Below are 25,736 nucleotides of genomic sequence, written 5' to 3'. Positions count from 1 at the left end.
AAACTTCATGCTGATTTGTACTCGGCTTTCACCAAGATAATCACCAACTAAGACGTAGCTTTACAGTAACCTATGCTTCTCCATCCATTTACACTTCTTTCCATCTGGTGACATGAATCTCCTTCTGTCTGGTGTTAATAGTGTATTGCACGTCAGCACACACAACGGCTGCAACCACATGTGTGGTCCCCCCATAACAACCCTCTGGATTGAGCGGAGTAGGGAACATCTCTAGGGTCTTCAAGTGGGCACCTTCCATCCTCAGTGTTTCGTCGACTAGCCCACGACACCTCAAGAGGGCTCGACAGTGACTCTGGCATCCCAGAGTCACCCCCCTCCGTCCCCCACTCAACTCAGCCCAGCTTACTGACCTCTACTTCCCTTTTGCTGCTGAGACCTTTCCACAATCTCACAATCTCTCCGCAACCCAACCATACACGCCAACCCGTTTGACTAAGGCTGTCGAGCCCCACTGGTGCGTTAATATGCAGTTTCAGTGGCAACGGTTCCGTATGGCATACCACCTACCAAAAAACACAATATCTGCCCAACCACCCGTCATTCACGCAATATACACAGGAACGTAATGACTGTAAATACTATACAACCTATACAAATAAACCAACAGTTGCTGCTGAGACCTAACCACAATCTCACAATCTCTCCGCAACCCAACCATACGCGCCAACCTGTTTGACTAAGGCTGTCGAGCCCCACTGGTGCGTTAATATGCAGTTTCAGTGGCAACGGTTCCGTATGGCCTACCACCTACCGCAAAACACAATATCTGCCCAACCACCCGTCATTCGTGCAATATACGCAGGAACGTAATGACTGTAAATACTATACAACCTATACAAATAAACCAACAGACTCTTCAAGTTTTCAAGAAATCTACGAAACCGTAGCATGGCGGCCTGTACACAGCCAGCTAGAATCTTTCCGTCTCAACCACAGCTAGTTGCTGCTCCTTTCTGCTGCTTCAGATAAGTTCTTTACTGTGCGACGCAACTCTTGGCCACTGAATCCGACGTCTCTGAGGAACCGGGTTGTAGAGTGTGCCACAAAACCTCGACAACCCACTTCCATTGGATAAACCTGGACTCTCCATCCTCGCTGTTCTGCCTCAGTGGCCAGATGAGCATACCGCAGTTTCTTCCTCTCATATGCCTCATCTACCGCATCCTCCCATGGCACTGTTAACTCTATCAGTTGAACAATGCGTGCTGATCCAGATCACAAAACAATATCTGGTCGTAGGTAAGTGGTGGCAATCTCAGGTGGAAAAATAAGCCGTTGATCAAGATCAGCCAGCATCTTCCAGTCCCTAGCAGCTTCCAGTTGTCCTGGGCGAGAATTGGTGTTAGCACCTTTTCTTGGTGGTTGCTCGCCTGGGCGGAGGAATATTGTCTTCTGCGTGTAATGTTTTGCTAGAACAGGCGGCAACTTATTGGTCATACTACGCTTGCCTTCCAATGATAAAGCCAGACATTGCAATACTTGGTCATGGCACCAAGTAAACCGACCTTGGCTAAGATCCACCTTACATCCTGTCAAAATGTGCCTTAATGTGGCAGGTTGTGAACACAAAGGACAAGAGGGATCCTCTCCTACCCAGAGGTTTAGGTTCTGCGGTGATGGGAGAACATCATATGTTGACCTAATAAGGAAACTGATCCTACTCTCTTCCATTGACCAAAGGTCTTGCCAGCCGATTTTGCGTTGTTCCACACTCTCCCATCTCATCCACTCTCCCTGCTTGGCCTGGGAAATGGCCTTTATACATCTCATCCTCTCCTCCTGCTTTCGCACCTCGTTGACTACCAGCTTCCTCCTTTGAGCTGGGCCTGCCTTGTGCCATTTAGGAGGAGCTAAACTCAGCCCAAAACCCCCTATTCCATGCTGTACCTGTCCCACGATATCCCCAATTGGAAGGTCAGCCTTTGCCTCTACTACAGATTTCTTTGCTGACCACTTTCTACCAGTTTTTACCACAGGGGCTGCCTCCCTTACACATTTGTCGCGTGACTCTGCTAAAGTCATTTCCAGTCTGACCTTGGCACACTTAAACTCCTTCAGTTTATTTATTTATTTTATTTCAGGTTTATTTAACAGGGACAATGCACACTAATGATACATAATTAAATGTACAGTGTGCCAGAATTAGCCAATAGGCTATTTTACATCCGCTGTCCCTGGACAGATCTTGATATGTCACACCTAAAAAAAAAAAAAAAACCAAACAATATAGCTGGGACAATGACTAACAACAGAGGTTTCACCTATCTAAACACAAAAGAACACAATGAGCTAGCCAACCACATTGCCATAGCACAAGAGGCACAAACAAGGAAACAAACAAACAAGCAAACAAACAATCAAACAAAAAAAGCAGAACAAGGAGGACAGTGCAGCAGCAAGATTTCATATCGTGTAATGTAAACAGTCCTGACTATCTATTAACCATTTCTTTAAGTTATGTTTAAAAGAAGCGTACGATTTAAAATTCCTAATGTGAATTGGAATGAGATTCCATTCACGAGCAGCCCTTACTGAAAAAGCTGTTTGACCAAGCGCACTCTTCCTAAACGGGACAATGCAGTCACCTCTTGCTGCACTCCTTGTAGATCTGAGAGCATTTGGTGCTGTGCTCACAAACTGGCGCAATACAGGAGGAGCCAGTCCATGCTGAATTTTGTACACAAGACAGAGATCTGCATATATAATCAAATTTTCGAAATTCAATAGATTATATTTTTTTAAAACATGACAATGATGATAATATATGGATTTCCTATCGAGTACTTTAAGAGTTTTCTTATATAGGGATAGTAGTGGTTTAAGAGAAGTGTTGCTAGCTTGTGACCAGGTTGTCAAACAATAGGTGATATGAGATAAAATCATGGAGTGCATGAACATCATAGCGGCCCTTTTTGACATGCAGCTCCGGACATATCTAAAATTTGCCAGGTTGTACTTAATGTGATTACAAACCTTCTTAATGTGTAATTTAAAAGTAAGATTGTTATCTATGTAAACTCCAAGATATTTAAACTCTGAGACGACATGTAGTCTCTCCCCTGCTACGGCTATATCAGGTTCTACACAGCGGCTTTTAGATTTACTTAAAAACATGCATACAGTTTTGGATATATTCAGTTGAAGACAATTGTGATTTAACCATTCTGTGATCTTTTAAATTGATTTTGATAGCAGATCAGCAGCTTGAGCTGCACTGTTAGCATGTACAAAGATTACCGTGTCATCTGCATACATTTGGGTATTGACATTAGGACAAACATTTGGCAAGTCATTTACATACAATGAAAATAAAAGTGGACCCAAAATAGAGCCCTGTGGGACACCTGCAGATAAGGAAATTACACTTGATTGATGATTCATAACTCTAGCGAACTGAGTCCGATGTGTTAAATAAGATTCAACCCATTTAATAGTGCCTGTATCAAAATTAAAAGTTTTTAACTTAGATAAAAGAACTCCATGATTAATGGTGTCAAATGCTTTTTTTAAATCTAAGAAAACAGCACCAACAACCCCTCCTCGATCCAACTGTGACTTGACTTTGTCAACGAAATAGCAATTGGCTGTTTCTGTTGAATGTTTAATACGGAAGCCAAATTGATATGGATGTAGAGAGTAAGAACTGGTGTTTAAATGATTTATCATTTGTTCTGAGACAAGTTTTTCGGCCACCTTAGAAACCACCGGCAGGATGCTAATAGGTCTATAGTTACAGATGGACAAACGATCACCTCCTTTGAACACAGGAAAAACTGCAGCCAACTTCCACACATTTGGGAACAATCCCTGAGTAATTGAAAGGTTAACAATTTTCGTAATTGGGTATACTAATAATTCAGAGAGCTCTTTCAACATAACAGTGTTCAATCCAATGACATATTTCGCTCGAGATGGCCTAAGAGATTTAATCACTCTCACTACATCTGCCTCAGTAATATATTCTATGTTGAAAGCTTGCTCTGTTTGTTCGACTTGACAAGGAGTGTTCTTATATTCAGAAGAAAAACACTTGATGATATTTTCTACTGAATCAATGAAATAATTATTGAGAGCATCAGCTACTTCAGCTGGCTTATCTCTTAATTTTCCACCCACTACAAGTTCAACTGTTTTGGCATTGTTACCATCATGTCCCATTAATTTTCTTAACTGGCTCCAAATAGTTTTAGTATTACCTCCTGCTTTTTCAATTATGGTCAAAAAGAAATTTGCTTTAGCTATCCTTATCTCTTTGACTACTCTATTCCGTAACATAGTAAAAATATGTCGATCACTGCTTGCTTTAGATTTAATTGCAGATTTCAAAGCCATATCCCGTTTTTTCATTAAATTTAAAATATTTGTGGTTATCCAAGGAATGGTGTTCTTTTTTTTCCTATGCCGTTGTCTGCATGTAAATGCATCAATTGATCTCTGCAGTTGTTGTGTAAATCTTTGACTGTCTTCTTCCAACGATCTTCCTAAAAGTATGCTATCCCAGCTAATGCTCTGGACGGCACTTATAAACTGGCCCTGCATATTTTTGGGGATATTTAAAGATTCTTGTTCTTGGACAAATGGAGTGAAACGCTTGTTAGTTAGCTTCCTGGCTATTAAGATCATATTGTGGTCTGATAGTCCAGTCAGCATATTAAAAGATTTAACAATTCGCTTTGGCCTATTACTAAATATTAGGTCTATTTGTGTTCTTGTAGAAGATGTTACTCTGGTTGGCCCATTTATCAACTGTGTAAGATCACAGTCATCAGTGATCTGTTTTAATGTTTTCCTTGACGATTTGTCTTCCCAATTGATGTTAAAGTCTCCCATTATGATCACCTCCTTATTAAAATTACATTCCTTTAACATACTTTCGAAATGTTCATAAAATATATTCTTAGAAGATGGAGGGCGATATAGTGTAATAAGTGAGAAAGACATAGATGGAGATTAAGTTATGTTAAGTCCAATACACTCCAATTCATTACATGACCACTGTATCTCATGGCATTGAAAGCGATCTTTTACATAGATTAAAACTCCCCCTCCTTTTGAGCCCACTCTATCTTTTCCATGCACCTTATAACCAGGAACATATAAAGCTGATGAGGGTGAATTTTCATTAAGCCAGGTCTCTGTTAAACACAAGAAATCCAGGTTCGAGTCTAATAAAAGCTGATGGATTTGATCACCTTTAGATTTAAAACTTCTTATATTTAAGTGCCCTCCTAAAATACCCCTCGGTTTTAATTTGGGGTCCCAGATTATTCTTGAGTGATTGACAGTCTGGAATATATTCAGTTTCCTATTTTTAGCTATTGCAACATTTAACATTTTTGAGCGTATACTGCATGTTGTTTGTTTGGGTGTAATTATTGCATATCCTACGGCCTTCTTATTTACAGTAGGCCTACACGTCGTCTGATCGAGTGACGACTTAAATGGATGGGTTAGTAGTTCCGCTGTAGGTGCGGATGGATTTGTTGATAGTACCGCTTTATCCGCTGAAATCGGCAAACAGTTCGATGTGTCACCTGGTGATCCAGCGATGCAACCGCTGAACACGGTCTCCGCTGGAAACCCCTCCGCGGCTATACACCGCTGGTCTCGCTGCCGGTCCGCCGCTGGATGAATATCTCCAGATAGTAGTAAGCAGATTGTGATTAGCGAAGCATTGCTTTGTTGAATTTTGGTTGAAGGCTTGTGTTTCTTTGTTAAATGGCACAGTTGTTGTGAATACATGAACGTTACTGCCAGCGCATGTTTTCCATAGCCAAAGTTTGTTGTGGTTTGGGTTGTTTGTTTAATATCTGTTGATATGTTAATATCAGGGGGCTTTAATACATTTAAAATCAATCCAAAAAATAAAAGCGCTACTGCTGCACCTGTCCTGCCTGGCACACATGCCGCCATCTTGCATCTCCTCGCCATCTGTTAAATGGTACAGTTGTACCATTTTACGCCATCTGTTAAATGGTACAGTTGTTGTGAATACATGAACGTTACTGCCAGCGCATGTTTTCCATAGCCAAAGTTTGTTGTGGCTTGGGTTGTTTGTTTAATATCTGTTGATATGTTAATATCAGGGGGCTTTAATACATTTAAAATCAATCCAAAAAATAAAAGCGCTACTGGTGCACCTGTCCTGCCTGGCACACATGCCGCCATCTTGCATCTCCTCGCCATCTTGCATCTTGCATCTTGCATTTAAAGCAGAGACCTGCAGCTGCAATACTCCTTTACTATAAAGTCCCACTCTGCTGAGGCAGCGTGGAACTCCCAACCATTTCCTGATGTATGAACTTATTAACGCTTCCAGCTTATCCACTGTTGTCAAAGAAACCTCGTACACAGTCAGTGGCCACAGCAACCTTGGCAAAAGACCAAACTGAAAGCACCAGAGTTTCAGTTTGCCTGGTAGAGCACAGCTGTTTATGCTCTTCAACCCTTCCACTGCTCTTCGTCTAACTTCTCCCACTCGAACTGTGTCCTTTAGATACCCATCGTACCATCTCCCTAGACTATTCACTGGCTTCTGAGAAACTGTTGGTATTGCCTCACCATTAATGAAGAATGTTTTATCTACTACCTTGCTTTAATTATTGAGATTCTCCTTGATTTAGAGGGCTTAAATTGCATTCGTGCCCATTCAATATTATCTGTTAACTTCCTCAATAACCGATAAGTGCAGGCTACCGTTGTAGTCATGGTTGTCATGTCATCCATGTATGCTCTGATTGGTGGTAGTCGCATCCCAGAAGCCAATCGCTCTCCTCCTACTACCCATTTTGATGCCCTAATGATTACTTCCATTGCCATGGTAAAAGCCAGTGGAGAAATTGTGCATCCTGCCATTATTCCAACCTCTAAGCATTGCCATGTAGTGCTGAATTCTGGAGTTGAGAAACTAAATTGAAAATCTCCAAAATAGGCTTTCACTAAATTTGTAATCGACATCGGTACCCTGAAAAAATCAAATGATGCCCAAAGAAGCTCATGTGGCACTGAACCATATGCATTAGCCAAATCCAGGAATGTCACGTGGAGCTCCCTCCTCTCCTTTTTAGCTGATTGAATTCGTTGCCAGATAACACTGATGTGTTCTAAGCATCCTGAGAATCCTGGAATGCCCGCTTTTTGAACTGAAGTTTCAATGAAGCCATTCTTTAATAGGTAGGTTGACAATCTCTGAGCAATAATGCTGAAGAAAATCTTGCCTTCTACGTTTAATAGTGAAATAGTGCGAAACTGACTATGCTTGTAGCATCTTTTTCTTATAGTAATTAATAATAGTAATTCAAGGAAAATAATGCTAGGAAAAAGAACAAAAACTCACTGCTACTTTTCTGGAAAGCCTCTTCACACGCTTCAATGCTGTTGACTTGCCGCGCTCTTATCGTTATTGTAAACTTGTGTTAAAGGCGCAGTTGTTTGTAGCAAATAGCAAGCCTGGGCACTCTAGGTAACAGCCAGCGAGTGTACTGACACCTAGCGATTAGAAAATATACACGCACCATATTCTCTCTGAAGCGAACCGGGGTTGCTGCAGCCACAATGCAGAGTACTAACCACTATATGATCACGGCGAGCTACTGGTCTACCCGACGTGTCCCTCACTACAAAGGGGCCTTGTCATCTTTAGCTTGCAGACAAAACTGTTTCTTACCAACATTACTCTTTTGAAGGGTAATCCTGTAACAGTGACTTTTTTTCCTTTTATAAAGTTTAAGCTAGGCCTACAGAAGGTTACAAACTAAAGCAGACGCATGCTGTAAACGTAGTCGGCAGGATTAGAACCTGCGCGGGGAGACCCCAATGGATTTCTAGTCCATCGCCTTAACCACTCGGCCACGACTACAAGTGTGCCAGTGTAGATCAGCAAGAACTCAACAACAAAACGTACCGCTCCACAAAAAGAGGCTTGTTCGCCCGAACAGGGACTTGAACCCTGGACCCTCAGATTAAAAGTCTGATGCTCTACCGACTGAGCTATCCGGGCTCTTGCTCGAGAAGCGTGCGTGCTGCGTGCGAACGCACAGCAAAATGAATCGTATTGGCGCAGTGCCAAAAAGAGTGTCCTCCAATGCATTGCGTTTCCTTCTTCGAAGATTCATTACGGCCGTCAAAACGTCTGCTATGTCAAAATATATTTGCAAATTAGTGAGAATGCAGCCTATTAGACTGATGATAATAGTCATTAAAGGAAAATAATGCTAGGAAAAAGAACAAAAACTCACTGCTACTTGTCTGGAAAGCCTCTTCACACGCTTCAATGCTGTTGACTTGCGGCGCTCTCATCGTTATTGTAAACTTGTGTCAAAGGCGCAGTTATTTGTAGCAAATAGCAAGCTCGCGGCACTCTAGGTAACAGCCAGCGAGTGTACTGACACCTAGCGTTTAGAAAATATACACGCACCATATTCTCTCTGAAGCAAGATTCTTCCGAAATAAATAGGAGCGTTTCGTTTTCAGTCTTTTCTCTAGGGGTTCGAACCTGAGAGCTCATGCTTTCAAAGAAGGTCCCAGTTTCAATTCACTCGAACATCCAGAGCACATCAAGGGCACGCGCCGTGCACAAAAAGAGTAGGCCGAAGGACGGGTGGTAACATGGAGCTCAATTTCAATGGCACCCAGAAAACCTTGCCGTGACCCGGATTCGAACCGGGGTTGCTGCGGCCACAACGCAGAGTACTAACCACTATACGATCACGGCGAGCTACCGGTCTACCCGACGTGTCCCTGACTACAAAGGGGCCTTGTCATCTTTAGCTTGCAGACAAAACTGTTTCTTACCAACATAACTCTTTTCAAGGGTAATCCTGTAACAGTGACTTTTTTTCCTTTTATAAAGTTTAAGCTAGGCCTCCAGAAGGTTACAAACTAAAGCAGGCGCATGCTGTCAATGCTGGAAAGCATCTTCACATGCTTTTATCGTTACTGTAAACTTGCGTCAAAAGCCATGTTGTTTGGAACAAATAGCAAGCCCACGGCACTCTAGGTAACAGCCAGCGAGTGTACCTAGCAATTAGAAAATATACAGCGTATAATTAATGTTTTATTATTGTTTTGAAGTTATTTTAGTTATTTGAAAATTACTTATGTTGCCTTTGAAATTAAGGCACAAGAGATGTAATTCTAGTATATAGTGTGTATATATACATTTATTGTGTGAAACTCTAGGAACTCGCTTTAAGAATAAAATTAAAAGGCAGACACGTGAGTGAACTTTAGCAACTGTGGCCCATCCCAAATGGACAGGAATTTTGACAATTACCGCATGATAGTTACCAAATTTGTAAATGATTCAGCAGCAGTAGAGAAAATAACTACATTTGCTTTCTCACTATTCTACTCTTTCTTGCTTTTTACAGAGGTTAAAAGTAATAAAGGAGAGATTTCCCCTTTAGACTCTCGGTTTGGAGATAGAATTTCACAGAATCTATCTTTGAGACCGACTGCACCTCATCCTACACATAGTTCCACACTACCCCTGCCTGGAAAAGAGCCCACATTCTTTACAAGTAAGTTTATGGTCTTTATACATATACTATTTCAAATGAAGTGACCGAAAAATGTGTTTGGACATTTGTTTGAATGTTCTTGCCTTTTATTACAAAATATCAACCGAAGTGGCATTTAATTTTGGGTTCATGTGCACAATACATGTTGTTACTCTGCTAGGACACCCATGTGGACTTGAAGATGAGGTTAGGGTTAGGGTTAGGGTTAGGTTAGGGTTAGGGTCAGATGAGCTGATTTAATTCATTATTTAGATATTAGAAGATCTTTAAAGAAGGAGCTGCATTATGACTGGATGATTATAAATGAGTAAATGAATGAAGTAATACTTAAGTCATGCTGTCAGAACTATACTGACTGAATATGAATTTAACAGAATAAATTAGTGACGGAATAATGTTATATGACTTGTTAGGTGAGCATTGTTCATGAAATACATTTACCAAAGGGTATGCAATTAATTGTGTATTTGCCCTTGCCAACAATAAAATACAGCTCAAATAAACATACATCATAAACTATAAATTATATTATTTTGCATTTATACCCAGAATTAATGTGCCAAGCAGATATGTTAAAACTATAATTATTGTCAGACAAAAAATATTTTGGCATAAGCACATCAGATACCATAAATTAAGCTTAGCGTCAGTTCTGGCAGGTCACGTTAGTCAACTCGCATCAGCTGATCCACGTCTATAGGAATATGACGTCTATCACTGTATTCATATATAAGCTCCTCAGTATTATCAACAGCTATCGCGTTTCTCAGGAGCCAATTCCCTCCTCCATCCCAGCTCGTCAGTCAGGACTCCTCTCGTCAGTCAGGATTTGGCCTTCTGATTCCACCTGAATCAGACTAAAATTCTCTAATTATGTTGTACATTAAAATAAACGCTAGCTAACACAACAGTGACAGTCACATAATTAAATAGATATCAAATAGATATAATCAAATTTACTTGTTTCAAAAAGTTTTTTTTTAGAAACCAACACCAACCCCTTCTGTCTATGCATGTGCCTGTAGAGTAGAATTGTAAGAAAGGCTAGAATCTGTGACTGTACCAAAAATTGTTGGCATCAAATATTGGCTCTGTCCTATTTTGTGCAATCTTTGTGGGTCCAATAGTAAATGCAGCAGTTTTACTTCCCTTCCTGTTTGGTCAGCCATGATATTTCTTTGGAACATTTTGATTAAAGTAAATGTTATAAATCAAATCAAATGAGAGAATATGCCCATTCAGATGGCAGTGGATCTGTCATTTAACATGTATTAACATAATTTAAATAATTAATATAATATTATTAACTTCTAGGGTGATGGTTATGACTTCATTTTAAATTTACATATGCAATTCATAATAATTAAATAATAATGATAAATTAAATATATATTATTTAACTAATGAGTGCATGACAACTGTGGTAAACAGATAAACTATAATTAGTATATGCTCTGCTGTTGTAATGGTGGCTGATTAATCGCAATGACAAGAGGAAGGAGAATTCAAAATAAACAGTCTTTATTGATAAACAATACAAGCACACGAGATCTCTGGACCAAAACTGTAACGTTTGCTGAGAGACAAGGCAGAGAATCCACTTGCACGCACGCTTTTAATCACAAATGATGTTTTATTAACAAAGTTAGGGAGAAGCACGTTCAGATAATTAAACCTAATTAAACACACGTGGAGCACACTCAGATAATCACACCTAATTAGACACGAGTGGAGCACACTCTGCTAATCAACTCAATCGACAAGTCAAGAGGTGTATATATACACAGCAAACTTACCTCAGTTCATTGACAGTCTAACAGCATCTTGGCTCGCCGTTTTTGCTACCATGTCGCAACACCGAAGTTCTTCATCTGACGAGGAAACAAACATCCCCAGGGATCCGCCGTTGCATTTCGCCGGCCCCAGGATCATTCCTCCTACGCCGGACATCGCACCTGAGCCCCAGGCTGCTTTGCGCGGTCGCACGCTTGCAAGAACAGCCCTCTGCTCGCCAAGACGTCGAGGCCAGTCTTCGCCGCCCCTGGCAAGACTTTCATCTTCCTTCCCGGCCTCCTCCTACCACTCGGCCGTCCCGACGATCCCACCTATCAGGAAATGGACCGTAGCAGGATTGAGGCAAGCGCTGGGTAATTCGGACGTACAGGCTTCACGGAAAATGAACAAAGCGGAACTGTATTTATTATCTGTACATTACCTTACAGTCAGTCAATCTCTCTCCAAAGTCAGGTTCACAGGCAGAGCAAAGCCTGCAGGGTCCAAAAGCCGCCTGCCCAGACACCACCGTCGTCCTCCCGCACAAAATCCAGCTCGCTTTGCCCATCGAGCCGCAGCAACAGGCCTTCAGCAAGCCTGGGCCGCGCCCCAGATTTCGCCAAGGCAGGTCCACTCCCACCTCCAGCACCGCATGCAGCCGGGCCCAGCGGCCTCCCCACAGCCTCTCAGTTTTAGACAGCCCATAATGCTAGACATTCTCACCAAATGTATTCACGCCCTCCGCATAGGCTACCAGCCCCTCAATACCGCCCGCACACTCGACGCTATGTTTATCCTAGCCTTTTTTGGTTTTCTTAGATGCTCGGAACTCGCCCTCACTTCCAAATTCGACCCAAAAATGCTCCCCACCATCTCAGACTTGTCAGTACTAGATGGTGAAACAATCTCATATTTGATTAAGCAAAGTAAGACCGACCAAACCAAAAAAGGTAATTTCATCTACATTTTAACCTCTCATCGCCAATCCAACCATACCAGTCCATTCTGGCATATCTGCAACGGAGAAGTTCTCTGGCTAAATCTCCTCTGGAACCCCTGTTCATAGACGAATCCAATAAACCCGTGACACGCTTTTGGTTCCAGAAACACCTCAAATCTGTTCTACAACAGTCAGGAATTCCAGCAAAGAATTTCTCAAGTCACTCCTTCCGTATCGGGGCAGCAACATCAGCAGCTCAAAAAGGCCTCTCCCAACTGCAGATCCAAGCTCTTGGGAGATGCTCCTCAGATGCTTTCCAAAGCTATATCAGGACCAACCGGTTCCACATTAAAAAAGCCCACCAAATCCTCATTGATTAAAACCCCCTGGGCTGTCCACCGGGGTTCTCTCTCTTTCCGTCCAGCAAGCATTTGGTCTCACAGCGGACGCAGCAAAACAAAAAAAAATTCCTCCGCTTTCAGACCGCACCAGCAGGCTGCAGCGCCAGTTGCAGCTAAACCCGCCGGTCCCCCCTCAACATATCAGTTTGTTGCTCCCACTGTTTCTAATCCTTTTCATTTTCAGTGGCCTTCAGCATCCGTTTTAGATGCTAGCGTGAGGCTGCCACCGCTAGCAACAGAGGCCCAATCATTCCAACCTTTTTCGCGACAGCTACTAACCCCTCCTCTTTTCAGTGGCCTGCAGCTCCAGCAGCTCAAGCTAGCGTGAGGCTGCCTCCAGTTGCAGCACAAGTCCACTCTTCTCATTTTCAACCTTCTTTTCCTTCTCATGCTTCTTTCAATCTACCTCCCCAAGCCCCAGAGGCCGATCCAAGTGTAAGGCTGCCTCCACTGACAATCGCAGGCCCGGCTTTGGTCTCTTCCAGCTCTCTCCTCCAGGCAAAATCTCAGCACTCTCTCTTCTCAGCAACACAGATGCCCGCCCCATCGAACGCAGTCGCTGCTGAGCCGCCCCCAGTGCCTCACAACATCCAAGCACAGATCCTGTCAGAAATTCAGGACGCTGGCTCCTGAGGTGGACCAATCCCCAACTCCAGTACCTCACTATTCAGAACTAATATTACCATAACCCTTGTTCCGTACAGTGAGCGTTGATGAGAGCCAGCGGACGTAGTATGCTTTTATGTTTCCTCTTTCTTCATCCAACGATCATTGGTCTCCCAGCGGACGCAGCAAGAACTCTCCTTGTACAGCACTCATGTTTCCTCTCTCTCTGTCCAGCGAGCATTGGTCTCCCAGCGGACGTAGTATGCATCTGTTTTTCTTTCTCCGTCCAGCAAGCGTTGGTCTCCCAGCCGATGTAGCATGCATCTAGGTTTCCTCTTTCTCTGTCCAGCGAGCCATGGTCTCCCAGCGGACGTAACATGCATCCATTTTTCTTTCTCAGTCCAGCGAGCATTGGTCTCCATGCGGACGTAGCATGCATCTGTTTTTCTTTCTCCGTCCAGCAGGCATTGGTCTCCCAGCGGACGTAGCATGCATCTGTTTTTGTTTCTCTGTCCAGCAAGCATTGGTCGCCCAGCGGACGTAGCAAGCATCTAGGTTTCCTCTTTCTCTGTCCAGCAACCATTGGTCTCCCAACGAGTATAGCATGCATCTGTTTTTCTTTCTCCATCCAGTGAGCATTTCCCAGCGGACACAAGAAATCTCCTGGCCGGGCTTCCAAAATTTGTCACTCCGCCGTCGGCCGGTAGGGCCCTCCAGCCCGACGGCGTGAGCTGCTCCCGTTGGAAGCTACAAGGGCCTTCTCGGTCGACCATCTTTGACCTCGCTGCTCCCCGCCCATCGGTCGGCAGAGCTCACCCTCTGACACCGTGAACTACTCCCATCAAGTCGCGGCGTCAACAAGTCAATCAACTCAATCAACAAGTCAAGAGGAGTATATATACACCGCAAACTTACCTCCATTCGTTGACAGTTTCACAGCTTCCCTCCACCACCCCATCTCCTCACTTCTAGTCCTAAATACACTTACAATTGGGGGAGTACTCTGGGTTTGGGCAAAAATTCCGAGCTCGGAGCCCTCCCCCTGGACAGCACGCCAAACATGCATAATCTTTACTCTGTTTAATTGATGTAAGTGTGAACTCGTGAAAACTCCACATGAGTAGACAGGAACATCTGACCCAAAACACAAATACGATCCACCACAGAGAACAGCATACTACGACTAGCAAAACCGAACTAAAATCCAAGGCCTTAAAGGTGACATTTTATGCCCCTTTTCACAAGATATAATATAAATCTATGGTGTCCCAAGAACGTGTCTGTAAAATTTCAACTCAAAATATCCCCCAGATCTTTTTTTATAGCTTGTCAAATTTCCCCTTTTTTGGGTGTGAGCAAAAACACACCGTTCTGCTCCCTGCCCCCGTTTAGAAGACGGCTGATTCTTTACACGAGCTTTGGATACTCTAGCAATAATAAAACATGGGAATTTAAATCAAATTTCAGAAATAACCAGTAGTCGAGTGCAGCCTTAAAGAGAGATTCAGGAAGAGGGCGCAACTTCTAGACGCACCTGGACGTTTCTGAATGGTTAGTGGATATTGGTGTAATCGGGGTTCAGATGTTACAGGAAGAAGGAGGCGGGAACCGGTGAACATTTAGACATTTTAATAATAAAATAAAACAAATACAAAAACAAAAGTATAAGCCAGCAGCCCCTCACGGATGACTGTTGTCCACACAAAACAGAAACAAAACACAACATAAAATCAGGCCTGTTCCTCTCTTGATCTTCGCAGTCGTCGCTCCTACTTTTATGCTTCCGCTCCTCCGTGAGAGATGAGATACCGGCGCGTCTCACAGGTGACGTTCATTATTACTCACGCCACCGGCCTCACGCCGTTCTCTCATGTCCCTAGGACACGTCCTGCTCGCCACAGATATATTTATGTAGTTGTTGTGGAGTTACATTGATTCATCTCTTCGACTTTCACGTACCGTCATGTTTAACTTTTACACAAGTTGACACAGTTCCCTGAGGTCTTTATAAGACATTACATTTTTTTAGTTAAATAGTGTTCAGTGCATAGTTCAATGCTCGTCTGTGTAGCAACGACAGAACAGTTTTCATGCTCGTTAGTTAAAACTAATGTATAATAATAATAATAATAATAATAATAATAATAATAATAATAATAATAAAGGTAAGATAAGTAAAGTTAATTAAAAAAAAAGCTCTAGTAGCATTCTGTTGGAGATGCCCTTTGGTTTGCCATTTTGTACAGTATCTATCAGTCAGACATTTTAAATGTGACTTAAGTATCCAAATACTCTAGGGCCCATGCGTGACTGTGTTAACATATAGAGCATCCACAATCAAAGGCATACATTTCATATGAACACCTTTTTCCACTTTCTTTTCAATATGAATTAGCCTTTTTTCTGCTTTTACAGAATGTGGTGGCGTGTTGACGGATTCTGGGGGGACTCTCAGTTCTCCAAATCACCCAGACTTGTATCCTCCTGATTCTCACTGTGTATGGTTGATCAGGGTGTCTCCTCCTTTCCTAGTGCAGATCCAAGTGTCATCTCTGGCTATTGAGGGACCCTCTCCTTGCTTGTTTGATTGGCTAGAAGTCAGAGAGGAGACAGAGAAGACATCTGCTGTCACAAGGTTTGCTCACCCTAAGTGTTTAATTGAATCATAAACGACAAGCAGAATTGACATGGGGAAACATTTACATTTAAAAAGCCTTTGAATTCAGTGCAAGAACTAACATTTGTCAGTCAGGATTTACATTCTATTTCATTTCTATTCAAATGAACAACCTCTGTTCAATTTATTTTTGACTGACTATTATGCACTATGCACCCTTAAAGAACTTCGAAAATACCTTAAACCATGTTGGCTGCCCACACCAAATTCTAAACTTTGTCAATACAATTCTTAGTAACACTACAATACAGGTGCACTAATATGCATTAATGCATGCTTAACTAATGCACAGATAACCAGTATTTTATAATACTGATTGTTTCAAAGCAGCTTTACAGTGATAACAGGAAAATAATGCAACAAAATTGGTTTCGGCTGTACAGCAGATGTAGAAGAAAATAGCGTCATAGTCCAGCTTAAGTAAGTTTAATGATGGTTCATTTTTGTTATAAAAAAGTTATTAATTTTAGTTCATTATATATATATATATATATATATATATATATATATATATATATATATATATATATATATACATACAGTGTATGATTACATGATTACAGAAGTCAGATTGGATTGGAACATTCAGAATATTTATCCAGTTCTATCTGGTTGAAGATTGGAGTCATCACACCGGTATGGAGACAGGTCTGTTGAGGATCAGTGCCTCTGGCTGTCGTGTAAATTAATGTGTTGATTACCACAATTGGTCAAAGCTCTGTGGAAGGCCTGGGACCATAAAATGTACGTTCAATCATTTCCTTCGGTCCGAATGAAATGACAGCATGTGTTCTCTGTCAGTCAAAGTGTGTTTGCACACCACTGCGCTGGCTGTTCACGCAGATATCATTTGTCATCAGCGCGTTTCACGTACGCTGTGCAGACAGAGCGAGAATGGCAGGCAAACAGCAACAACCTAACTTTCCTTCTGAACCACCAACAAGTGGTACTGGCAAAGGATCTATGATCTATACTGTATATCTTCATCGGAGCCAAGCAGACTCTCATCATGGAAACCTTGTCATGCAAGTAATATTATTACACACTGACACGTTTTTGGTAGCTACACAACCTAAAATATGCTGCATCTAATTACGTTTTTAAAAAGTTGTTGGCATTCGTTATTGTAGTTGTCAGGATTCCACCAGCTCCATCCACTCATTCACTCACTCCTCCCCCTTGTTCATTATCACCGGAGTACTGATCATCATCACCTGCACCTCATCATTCCACCTCCCTTTATATTCAGCTCCCTTGCACTCACTCATTGTCTGGTCTCGCCGCTGCATGACACACAGACTCACCTATGATACTCACCTGCTACTTACCTGATTCCCTTCGGACTTGCTTCGACCCCTTGCCCGTGGACATCATCTTCCGTCTTCAGCCATCCGATCCCCTCTATCCATGTGATCTCGCATCTGCATCTACTATAGAGACTCCTGTTATACTTCAGCTAAGTTACCATCTGATTATCATCTGTTTGAACACTCACCATATCTCCGTCCGTTTCTGCTACAACTGTAAATAAACTTATTACACTTACCACCTGTCTGACTCCTGTTCCATCCGTGACAGAAGACCAGACCCCAACATGCAGAATCCAGCGGAGCCGGTGGGGAATCCATCACGCGATTCATTCGCTGAACTTGTTCAAGCTGTTCGCCAGTCTCTACTTCCTTTTCCACCCACCAATCCACCCCCCGTTCCTGAAGATCTCCTTCCCTCTGCATGTCAGCGCTCACTTCCGCAAACACCCGCTACTTCGTCAGCTGCCTCTGCGAGTCCCATGGCCCGACCAGCGACATTCACCGGAGAGGCGGAGGACTGCAGCGGTTTTTTGCTTCAGGTTTCACTTTACTTCCAAATGCAAGCTCATCAGTTTTCAAATGATTCAGCCCGATTTGCCTTTGTAATCTCTCTGTTATCAGGCCGAACGCTTCAATGGGCATAATCCCTGTGGAATTCTAACTCACCTGTGGTAAAATCACTCTCAAGCTTGATACATTTCAAGGAAGTAATTGGGCAGTCAGTATCCGATCTCTCGGTTCACGATCAGCAATACAACCTTCGTCAGGGAAATTCCTCCTTGAGCACATATGAGCTCATATTTCGCACGCTGGCGGCTTCGAGTGGTTGGAATGAAACCGCACTGATAACTGCTTTTCGACATGGTCTCAACACCAACATCCGCCAGCTGATAGTGGTTTACGAAGATTCACTGGGACTTGAGAATCTCATTCAGAGAACCATTCGTGTGTCCCAACTTCTGTCTGCCTGCGATAATCCTGCTACCGCTGTATGTCCTCCACCCCCAGCTCCATCTGTCACTCCTCCAGCACCCGAGCCTATGCAGGTTGACTCCACTCATCTCTCTTCCATGGAACGACAGCGTCGCATTCAACATCACCTCTGCCTGTACTGTGGGGGTGAGAAACATCTCATCAACACCTGCCCGGTTCGACCTCAACGCCCAGCGGTAACACCATTCATATTCCTCCCAAGATTGCCTCCTTATACCGTATCACTGTCCATTTGCTAACCTCTCGTCTATGTGTCTCAGCACAAGCCCTCCTCGACTCCGGTTCTGCGGGGAACTTCATTTCCACACAACTCCTACGAAAGCTGAATGTCCGTAAACATCGAAGCCATCAAGATCTCAGAGTTCAAACCATCCAGGGTAAGCCGCTGGGTCGAGGTCGAATTTGTCACTTCACCCCCACACTGGCATTGGCTGCCTTCACACAGAGGAGGATTTCCTTTATGGTGCTGGAGGAGCCCACTGCTGAGCTCATCCTGGGACGCCCTTGGATGGTCCAACACCAACCCACCATCGACTGGAAATCCGGGGAAGTCCTTCGTTGGGGTGAAGACTGTTTCCATTCATGTATAGCTTCGGTTGAAAGAATCCTGAAAGCCCCTTCCTCTACCTCGCCATCTTCTGAAAGACAGTCCGAGTTTCCCGTTTGTTCCACTTCTATTGAGAGTCCTGAGGTCCAAAACCAGGTGAAGATTCCAGCTGAGTACCTGGCGTTCCAGGATGTGTTCAGCAAGCAGTTGGCGACTTAACTACCACCTCATCGGCCATGGGACTGCGCCATCGACCTGCTACCTGGAGCCACTCTATCCAAAGGCCGTGTCTACACTGTCCATCCCGGAGCAGAAGGCCATGGAGGAGGATGTGGAGGAGGCCCTGAAACAGGAGTACATTTGTCCATCCACATTCCCTGCCGCTTCCAGCTTCTTTTTCGTGGCTAAGAAGGATGGAGGCTTGAGGCCTTGTATTGCTTATCGTCATCTCAACTCCCAAACCGTGAAGTTCAGTTATCCCCTTCCTCTGGTCTCAGCAGCACTGGAACAGCTGCGTGGAGCCCGCATCTTCTCAAAGCTAGATCTGCGTAGGCGACGAATGGAAGACAGCATTCATCACGCCCTCCGGCCATTATGAATACCGGGTCATGCCCTTCGGTCTGTCCAACGCTCCAGCAGTCTTTCAAGGGTATATGAACGAGGTCTTCCGAGAGTATCTCAATAGATTTGTGGTGGTCTACATTGATGATATTCTCATATACTCCTCATCTCACTCAGAACATCAACGTCACGTCTCTCTCGTCCTGGAGAAGCTGAGAGCACACAAATTATACCTAAAACTAGAGAAATGTGAGTTTCACACCACCTCAGTTCAGTTCCTGGGCTACATCATCGACCAACACGGAGTTTAGATGGACCAGAGGAAGGTGGAAACTATCCGGGACTGACCCCAGCCTTCTACTGTGAAGGATCTTCAACGATTCCTCGGCTTCGCCAATTTCTATCGAAGATTCATCCATAACAACAGTCACATCAGCTCTCCTCTAACATCTTCCCTAAGGGGCCGGCCCAAGTCTCTGTCCTTATCTCCTGAAGCCATCACAGCCTTTCAACACCTCAAGGAAGCTTCCAGACCGCTCCAATCCTAGTTCGTCCTGACCCTGAAATTCCCTTTGTTGTAGAGGTGGACACATCCTCTACAGGAGTTGGAGCGGTTCTCTCCCAGCGACAGGGTGATCCTCCCAAACTCCATCCATGTGCCTTCTTCTCTAAGAAGCTATCCCCGACGGAGCAGGATTATGATATCGGAAATCGTGAACTGCTCGCAATCAAGTTGGCCTTAGAGGAGTGGAGGCATTGGCTGGAGGGAGCTAACCACCAGTTCGAGGTCATAACAGATCATTGAAACTTGGAATACCTCAGAGAGGCAAAAAGGTTAAATCCTCGTCAAGCTTGACGGGCCCTCTTCTTTACCCGCTTTGTGTCCTACCGGCCTGGCAGCAAGAATTGTAGAGCAGATGCTCTTTCCTGTCTTTATAGTCCTCTCTGCGAAGATCCTTCGCCTGAACCTATTCTCCCTCCAGCCATGTTCGTCAACCCGATCATTTGAGACATCGACGAGCAGATTTCCCAAGAGAACCAGCGTCATCCCGCTCCGCCGGGAGGTCCAGAGGGGTGCGTTTTCGTACCTCGTCACCTTCGTACCACCCTTCTGGACTCCACACATACCACTCCGGGCTCTGGACATCCAGGTAGCAGGCGTACCCTCTCGCTCCTCAGTAACCGGTACTGGTGGCCATCCATCTCCCAGGACGTCTCCAGGTACGCAAGAGGATGCTCAGTCTGTGCCGTTACCAACACCCCCAGAAGACTCCCGGAGGGCAAGCTCGTGCCACTTCCTATTCCTCGACGGCCATGGTCCCACATCGGTGTAGATTTCATGACGGACCTTCCCCGATCCAGCAACCACACTTGCATCTTCGTCGTTGTGGATTGTTTTCAAAGGCATGCAAGCTAATTCCATTACATGGACTTCCAACTGCTTTTGAGGCCGCTGAAACCCTCTTCAATCATGTGTTTCGGAACTTCGGCATCCCCGAAGACATTGTGTCGGACAGAGGTCCACAATTCATATCTAGAGTGTGGCAAGCGTTCTTCAGACTCCTAGGGGTTACAGTCAGCTTGTCTTCTGGTTACCACCCTCAGACTAACGGCCAGACTGAGCCGAAGATCCAGGAGATTGGACGGTACCCGAGGACCTATTGCCACCAGTACCAGGACAGCTGGAGCCAGTTCCTCCCCTGGGCCGAATACGCCCAGAATTCTCTTCGGCAGTCCACCACTGGGCTCACCCCCTTTCAGTGTGTCCTGGGTTTTCAGCCTTCTCTCTTCCCTTGGTTCCAGCTGTCGATTACTGGTTCCACCAGAGCGAGGGGGTATGGGAATCAGTTCATATGCATCTCCAGCAGGCAGTGCGGAGGCATAAGGACCAAGTAGATCGTCGACGTTCGGAACCTCCTCAGTATCAGCCTGGACAGAAGGTGTGACTTTCTACTCGGGACAATCGCCTAAGCCTGCCTTGCCGTAAGCTGAGTCCTCGATACATTGGTCCATTCACCGTGCAGAGGTGAATTCTTCTGGACCTTCTTTCCATGTGTCACATTTGAAACCTTTCACTGAACCTGTCACTCCTCCTCCCACAGAACCTGTCCCGGCTGACGTACCTCCTCCTCCGGTGCCCATTGAAGAGGAACCCATCTACCAGGTCTGCACCATCTTGCACTCTCAGCTACGATGTCTGCGGCTGGAATACCTGGTCGACTGGGAGGACTATGGCCCTGAGGACCGATCGTGGGCCCTACTCACTCAGTACCACGCCGACCATCCTGATCGCCCTGCTCCCAGGCCTCGTGGTAGACCTCGTCGCCGTCGTCGTCCCTCTTCGCAGTCTTCAAGAGCCGCCTCAGAGGAGGGGGGTACTGTCAGGATTCCACCAGCTCCATCCACTCCTCCCACTCATTCACTCACTCCTCCCACTCGTTCATTATCACCGGAGTACTGATCACCATCACCTGCACCTCATCACTCCACCTCCCTTTATATTCAGCTCCCTTGCACTCACTCATTGTCTGGTCTCGTCGCTGCATGACACACAGACTCGCCTATGATACTCTCCTGCTACTTACCTGATTCCCTTCGGACTTGCTTCGACCCCTTGCCCATGGATATCATCGTCCATCTTCAGCCATCCGTTCCCATCTATTCATGTGATCTCCCTTCTGCATCTGCTATAGAGACTCTTGTTATACTTCAGCAAAGTTACCATCTGATTATCATCTGTTTGAACACTCACCATATCTCCATCTGTTTCTGCTACAACTGTAAATAAACGTATTACACTTACCACCTGTCTGACTCCTGTTCCATCCGTGACATTAGTACTGTTACTCAATGTACTGTAAAGTTTTCTCACCTGTAAAGGACACATGATGTAATCCAATAACGTTGTCTCTGGTCGACTCGCTTCTGGTCTGTGCACGTCCGTGTTTTGGAGGAGGCATGGCTTTGGATGGCGATTTGATGGGATTTGATCGTATGCTTTCAATGCTAGCAGGCTAAAGTTAGCATTTCCCAGATGACCTTTTGCACTTTTAATTAACAGCAATTCATATATTTCTTAATCTGTTAATCATATAGACTCTTTATTAGTTACTGATGCAGTAATAATTAATTAATGGTTTAGTTCTTCATGAGTCATACATTAAAATGTGATTGTCAGTGTATTAGTTAAGCATGAATTAATGCATATTAGTGCAAAGGTATTTTAAAACGTTACAAATTCTGCAATAACCCAATCCCTTATTGGAAACCCTAGTCAAGGCTGGCTAAGTTTTTGTCAATATCGAAAAGCCACTTTTTTTCCTAAAATTTACATTGTTGCAGCAGCAATTTTCACATTCTGTGTAAATGCTTTAGTTTTAGTTTTGGTTTTGATTTCTTTAAGATCCGCCTTCCTAAAAGCCCAGTTAGCTGTGATTGGTCAGCCCGCCCCAGTCTGTTGTGATTGGTCTTCAGAAAAAAAAGAAAAGTATTTGTGGTGTTTTATTTTGCCAAAAACATCAACATCCATAGTGCACTTTTGATTTTGGCACCGCCCCTCCGTTTATATAATTTTGCTGACCATTATAGAGCCATGCTGAAAGCAATAATGAATAATTCACATCAGGTCATGTAAATAATTAAAACTGTGAACAAACAAGAGAATTCTATGACAAAGCTTATATCAGGCCCTGTCCTGTTGTAAATAGAACACTTCATTTGCACTTGCTGTTTTGTAGACTGACAATGGCCGGCGCATGTGTATGTCCGTTATGGCGACAAGATCATAGGGCATCTGACATGCAGTGACAAAGTGGCATGATCCCATTAATTTCAATGGAGAGCTAGCAAATTCCATTGGTGACGGGATGTATGTGTGTTCATTGATGGAACAAAGTTGATATATGTTTAACTTTATGCAAATGAAGTGCGACTTTCGGTCACAACAACCAATTGGAGTAGGTCAGTAGAGAGCATGTGATCTGTCACAACATGATCCTTGTTGGCGACAAGATGGGAGTAGTTTTAGCGGTCAGCAATTTTCCTATAATTTATGATATGTCTCTTTGTACATAGTGGTACTTGCCATGTAGACTTCGAGCCTGAATGGTTTTATGAACCCAGCCTGACTGGCACTTTCTTTTTTGTTCATCTTTAATATTAACCCTGTAAGACCCAAATATAGAAAAAAAAAGTAAAAAATATTGTTTCACCTGTCAGATGCTGTTGTACTGATGTTGTTGTTCACCTCTAATGCAAAAATTGAAGGATTTTTTCAAAAATTATGTTTTAGTAAGTTTTTAAGGAATTGTTGTAATATTGCAATGTTGGGCCTATTCGGGAGCAGAATTTCAGCATTTGCACTCACACTGTCAGAACAAATATACAGAACAACTAAGGGCTCGTTTTAAGTGTGGATTGCTTACATAGCACCGTAACAGTAAATATTATGAATAATAATCACCCAACAGTCATATTTTTATGAGTTAGAATTTATTAAAAATAAACATAACATTTAAATATTAAATACAAAACAAATTGAAACTGTCAAAGAAACAGTGTCCAGTGTTCACTTGCGATGGTAGTCCCAAAAGCAGTTCCTTTCCTTTAAAAAGCAGAGACTGAGATTGCACTTCCTGCAGAGCGTATTCGAATATCCTTTTTTTGCAGTGTCTGCAGCGTCCTCTCATTCTGAAATGAATAATAATAGTTGTAAGAGTTAGAGTATGTTCAAGTATAAATAATTTAAATGTAAATTAATCATATTTATGTGATACATTCCACTGAAGTGTAGGGCTGGGATGGTTACTGCATTACCACAATACCGTGGTCACATGAAGCACATCGGCAAACCTGACCTTACCTGACTAGGCTACTCTACTATTTTATCATTTTGTTTTGAATTTTGTTCAAAATTAGACATTTCAAGCTTTCTATTTATTTCTCATGTCTGTGAGGCAAGTAGCCTATACGCTCCAGTTCCAGTATTTAACGCGGTTTAGCGCTATACCGCAGGAATTTCTTTCTTTTCAACCGCGATTTTAGAAAAAATCCATACCGTCCCAGTCCTACTGAAGTCACACAATTTTATAAGGAATATACAAATCCCCAGACCTCTTACATCCCCACATTCCAGAACATTAACACCTGTCCCTGAACAATGTGACATGCAACCCCCTATATGTCTGAACATCCACACCTGTCCTTGAATAACTATCCTCCAAAGCATTCCATAAACAGTGTCTGCCTTGCAACAAGCACATATTTGGGCAAACAAACAAAGCCCAGATAAAAATAAAAAAAAAACTATATTTACTGCTTACATACAGGAACAATTTCAAATACTGGCACTGAAGGGACTTAAAACACTGCAACCAGAAATAATTTATTCATTTAAAATTATTCAAATCTGATCTAAACTGAACTGTTTGTTTGTTTGTTTAGCGTCTACCGTGCCTCTCTTTTATGTTGGCTTGGACATTATTATTTTCATTTTCCTGTGGATTTTTAATGTGGATATAACACGGACATTGACAACTTTCCAACTCATCGCTGGCACTCAACTAACTCGCATAACTCATACTACTCTGCTGCTATCTGTTGATCTTCGCGCTACTTCTGCACCTGTAATAACAACAACAACGCTGTCGTCCCGGGTACATTACCCCAGATGCGGAGATATGCCGAGGAAACCCAATAGCGCAATAATGGAGGAGGAATTGGAAAACATAAAAATATCTCTGAACACTGACAGCTGAGATGCAGAAAATCTGGACGCAACAAACGACCATAATGGAATTGATGCTTGAAGTGGAAGAATTAATCTCTCCTTAGGATCTCGCCTTAGGAGCCCTTTTAAGCGCTAGGAATAGCTTTTATATTAACTGGGATTTTCGTGTCACTTTTAGGGGAAATTCTAAGAAAACGTCATGACTGAGAATTTTCTTAGAATTTGGCCGCTAGGAGCCACTTTTTGCACAAAAATTCTTTAGGGATACAGGCCCAGGAGTCAGAGTTATTTAAAATGTTGAGCACAAACCAATGAATATGCTAAATAAGGTGGTTACTGATATAAATTTTTATAACTTTATCTATCATAACTGTAAATATTGCGATGAACAAATTAAAACATTAAATAAGGCAGGTCGTATGTCAATAATGCACTTAAACTGCCGCAGCTTATACGCAAACTTTGAGTATGTTAAAGAATATTTGAACAAGCTAGATGTCAAATTCAATGTAGTTGCACTGTCAGAGACATGGATAAATGAAAACAAATATGGGAATTTTAAACTTGATGACTATCAAATGTTCAACCAAAACAGACACCATAAATCGTCTCGGTTACGTATGTAACCCTAGTTCCCTGATAGGGAACGAGACGCTGC

At 43.3% G+C, this 25,736-nt stretch overlaps 1 protein-coding gene and 3 non-coding genes across 4 annotated transcripts in view; 1 reads left to right on the top strand and 3 right to left on the bottom strand.

Annotated features, from left to right (window-relative positions):
* Positions 1–7,575: 7,575 nt before the first annotated feature.
* LOC143716465 (membrane frizzled-related protein-like) overlaps positions 7,576–25,736 on the top strand; it is a 54,024-nt gene continuing 35,863 nt past the window's right edge. Inside the window, exons 1-3 of the mRNA XM_077209033.1 lie at positions 7,576–7,582; positions 9,393–9,542; positions 15,678–15,897. Of these exons, the coding sequence (XP_077065148.1) occupies positions 7,576–7,582; positions 9,393–9,542; positions 15,678–15,897 (377 nt within the window). The remainder of the gene's footprint in view (positions 7,583–9,392; positions 9,543–15,677; positions 15,898–25,736) is intronic.
* On the bottom strand, positions 7,798–7,879 carry trnas-aga (transfer RNA serine (anticodon AGA)). Its single transcript has one exon. It is a non-coding gene; the product is annotated as a tRNA-Ser (tRNA).
* On the bottom strand, positions 7,948–8,020 carry trnak-uuu (transfer RNA lysine (anticodon UUU)). The gene has a single exon. It is a non-coding gene; the product is annotated as a tRNA-Lys (tRNA).
* trnah-gug (transfer RNA histidin (anticodon GUG)) lies at positions 8,663–8,734 on the bottom strand. Its single transcript has one exon. It is a non-coding gene; the product is annotated as a tRNA-His (tRNA).

The sequence above is a fragment of the Siphateles boraxobius genome, unplaced genomic scaffold, assembly GCF_051911475.1.
Source record: "Siphateles boraxobius isolate OS27281-9 unplaced genomic scaffold, OSU_SipBor_1 6, whole genome shotgun sequence".
NCBI lineage: Eukaryota > Metazoa > Chordata > Actinopteri > Cypriniformes > Leuciscidae > Siphateles > Siphateles boraxobius.
This window is presented reverse-complemented; position numbering and strand designations above follow the sequence as displayed.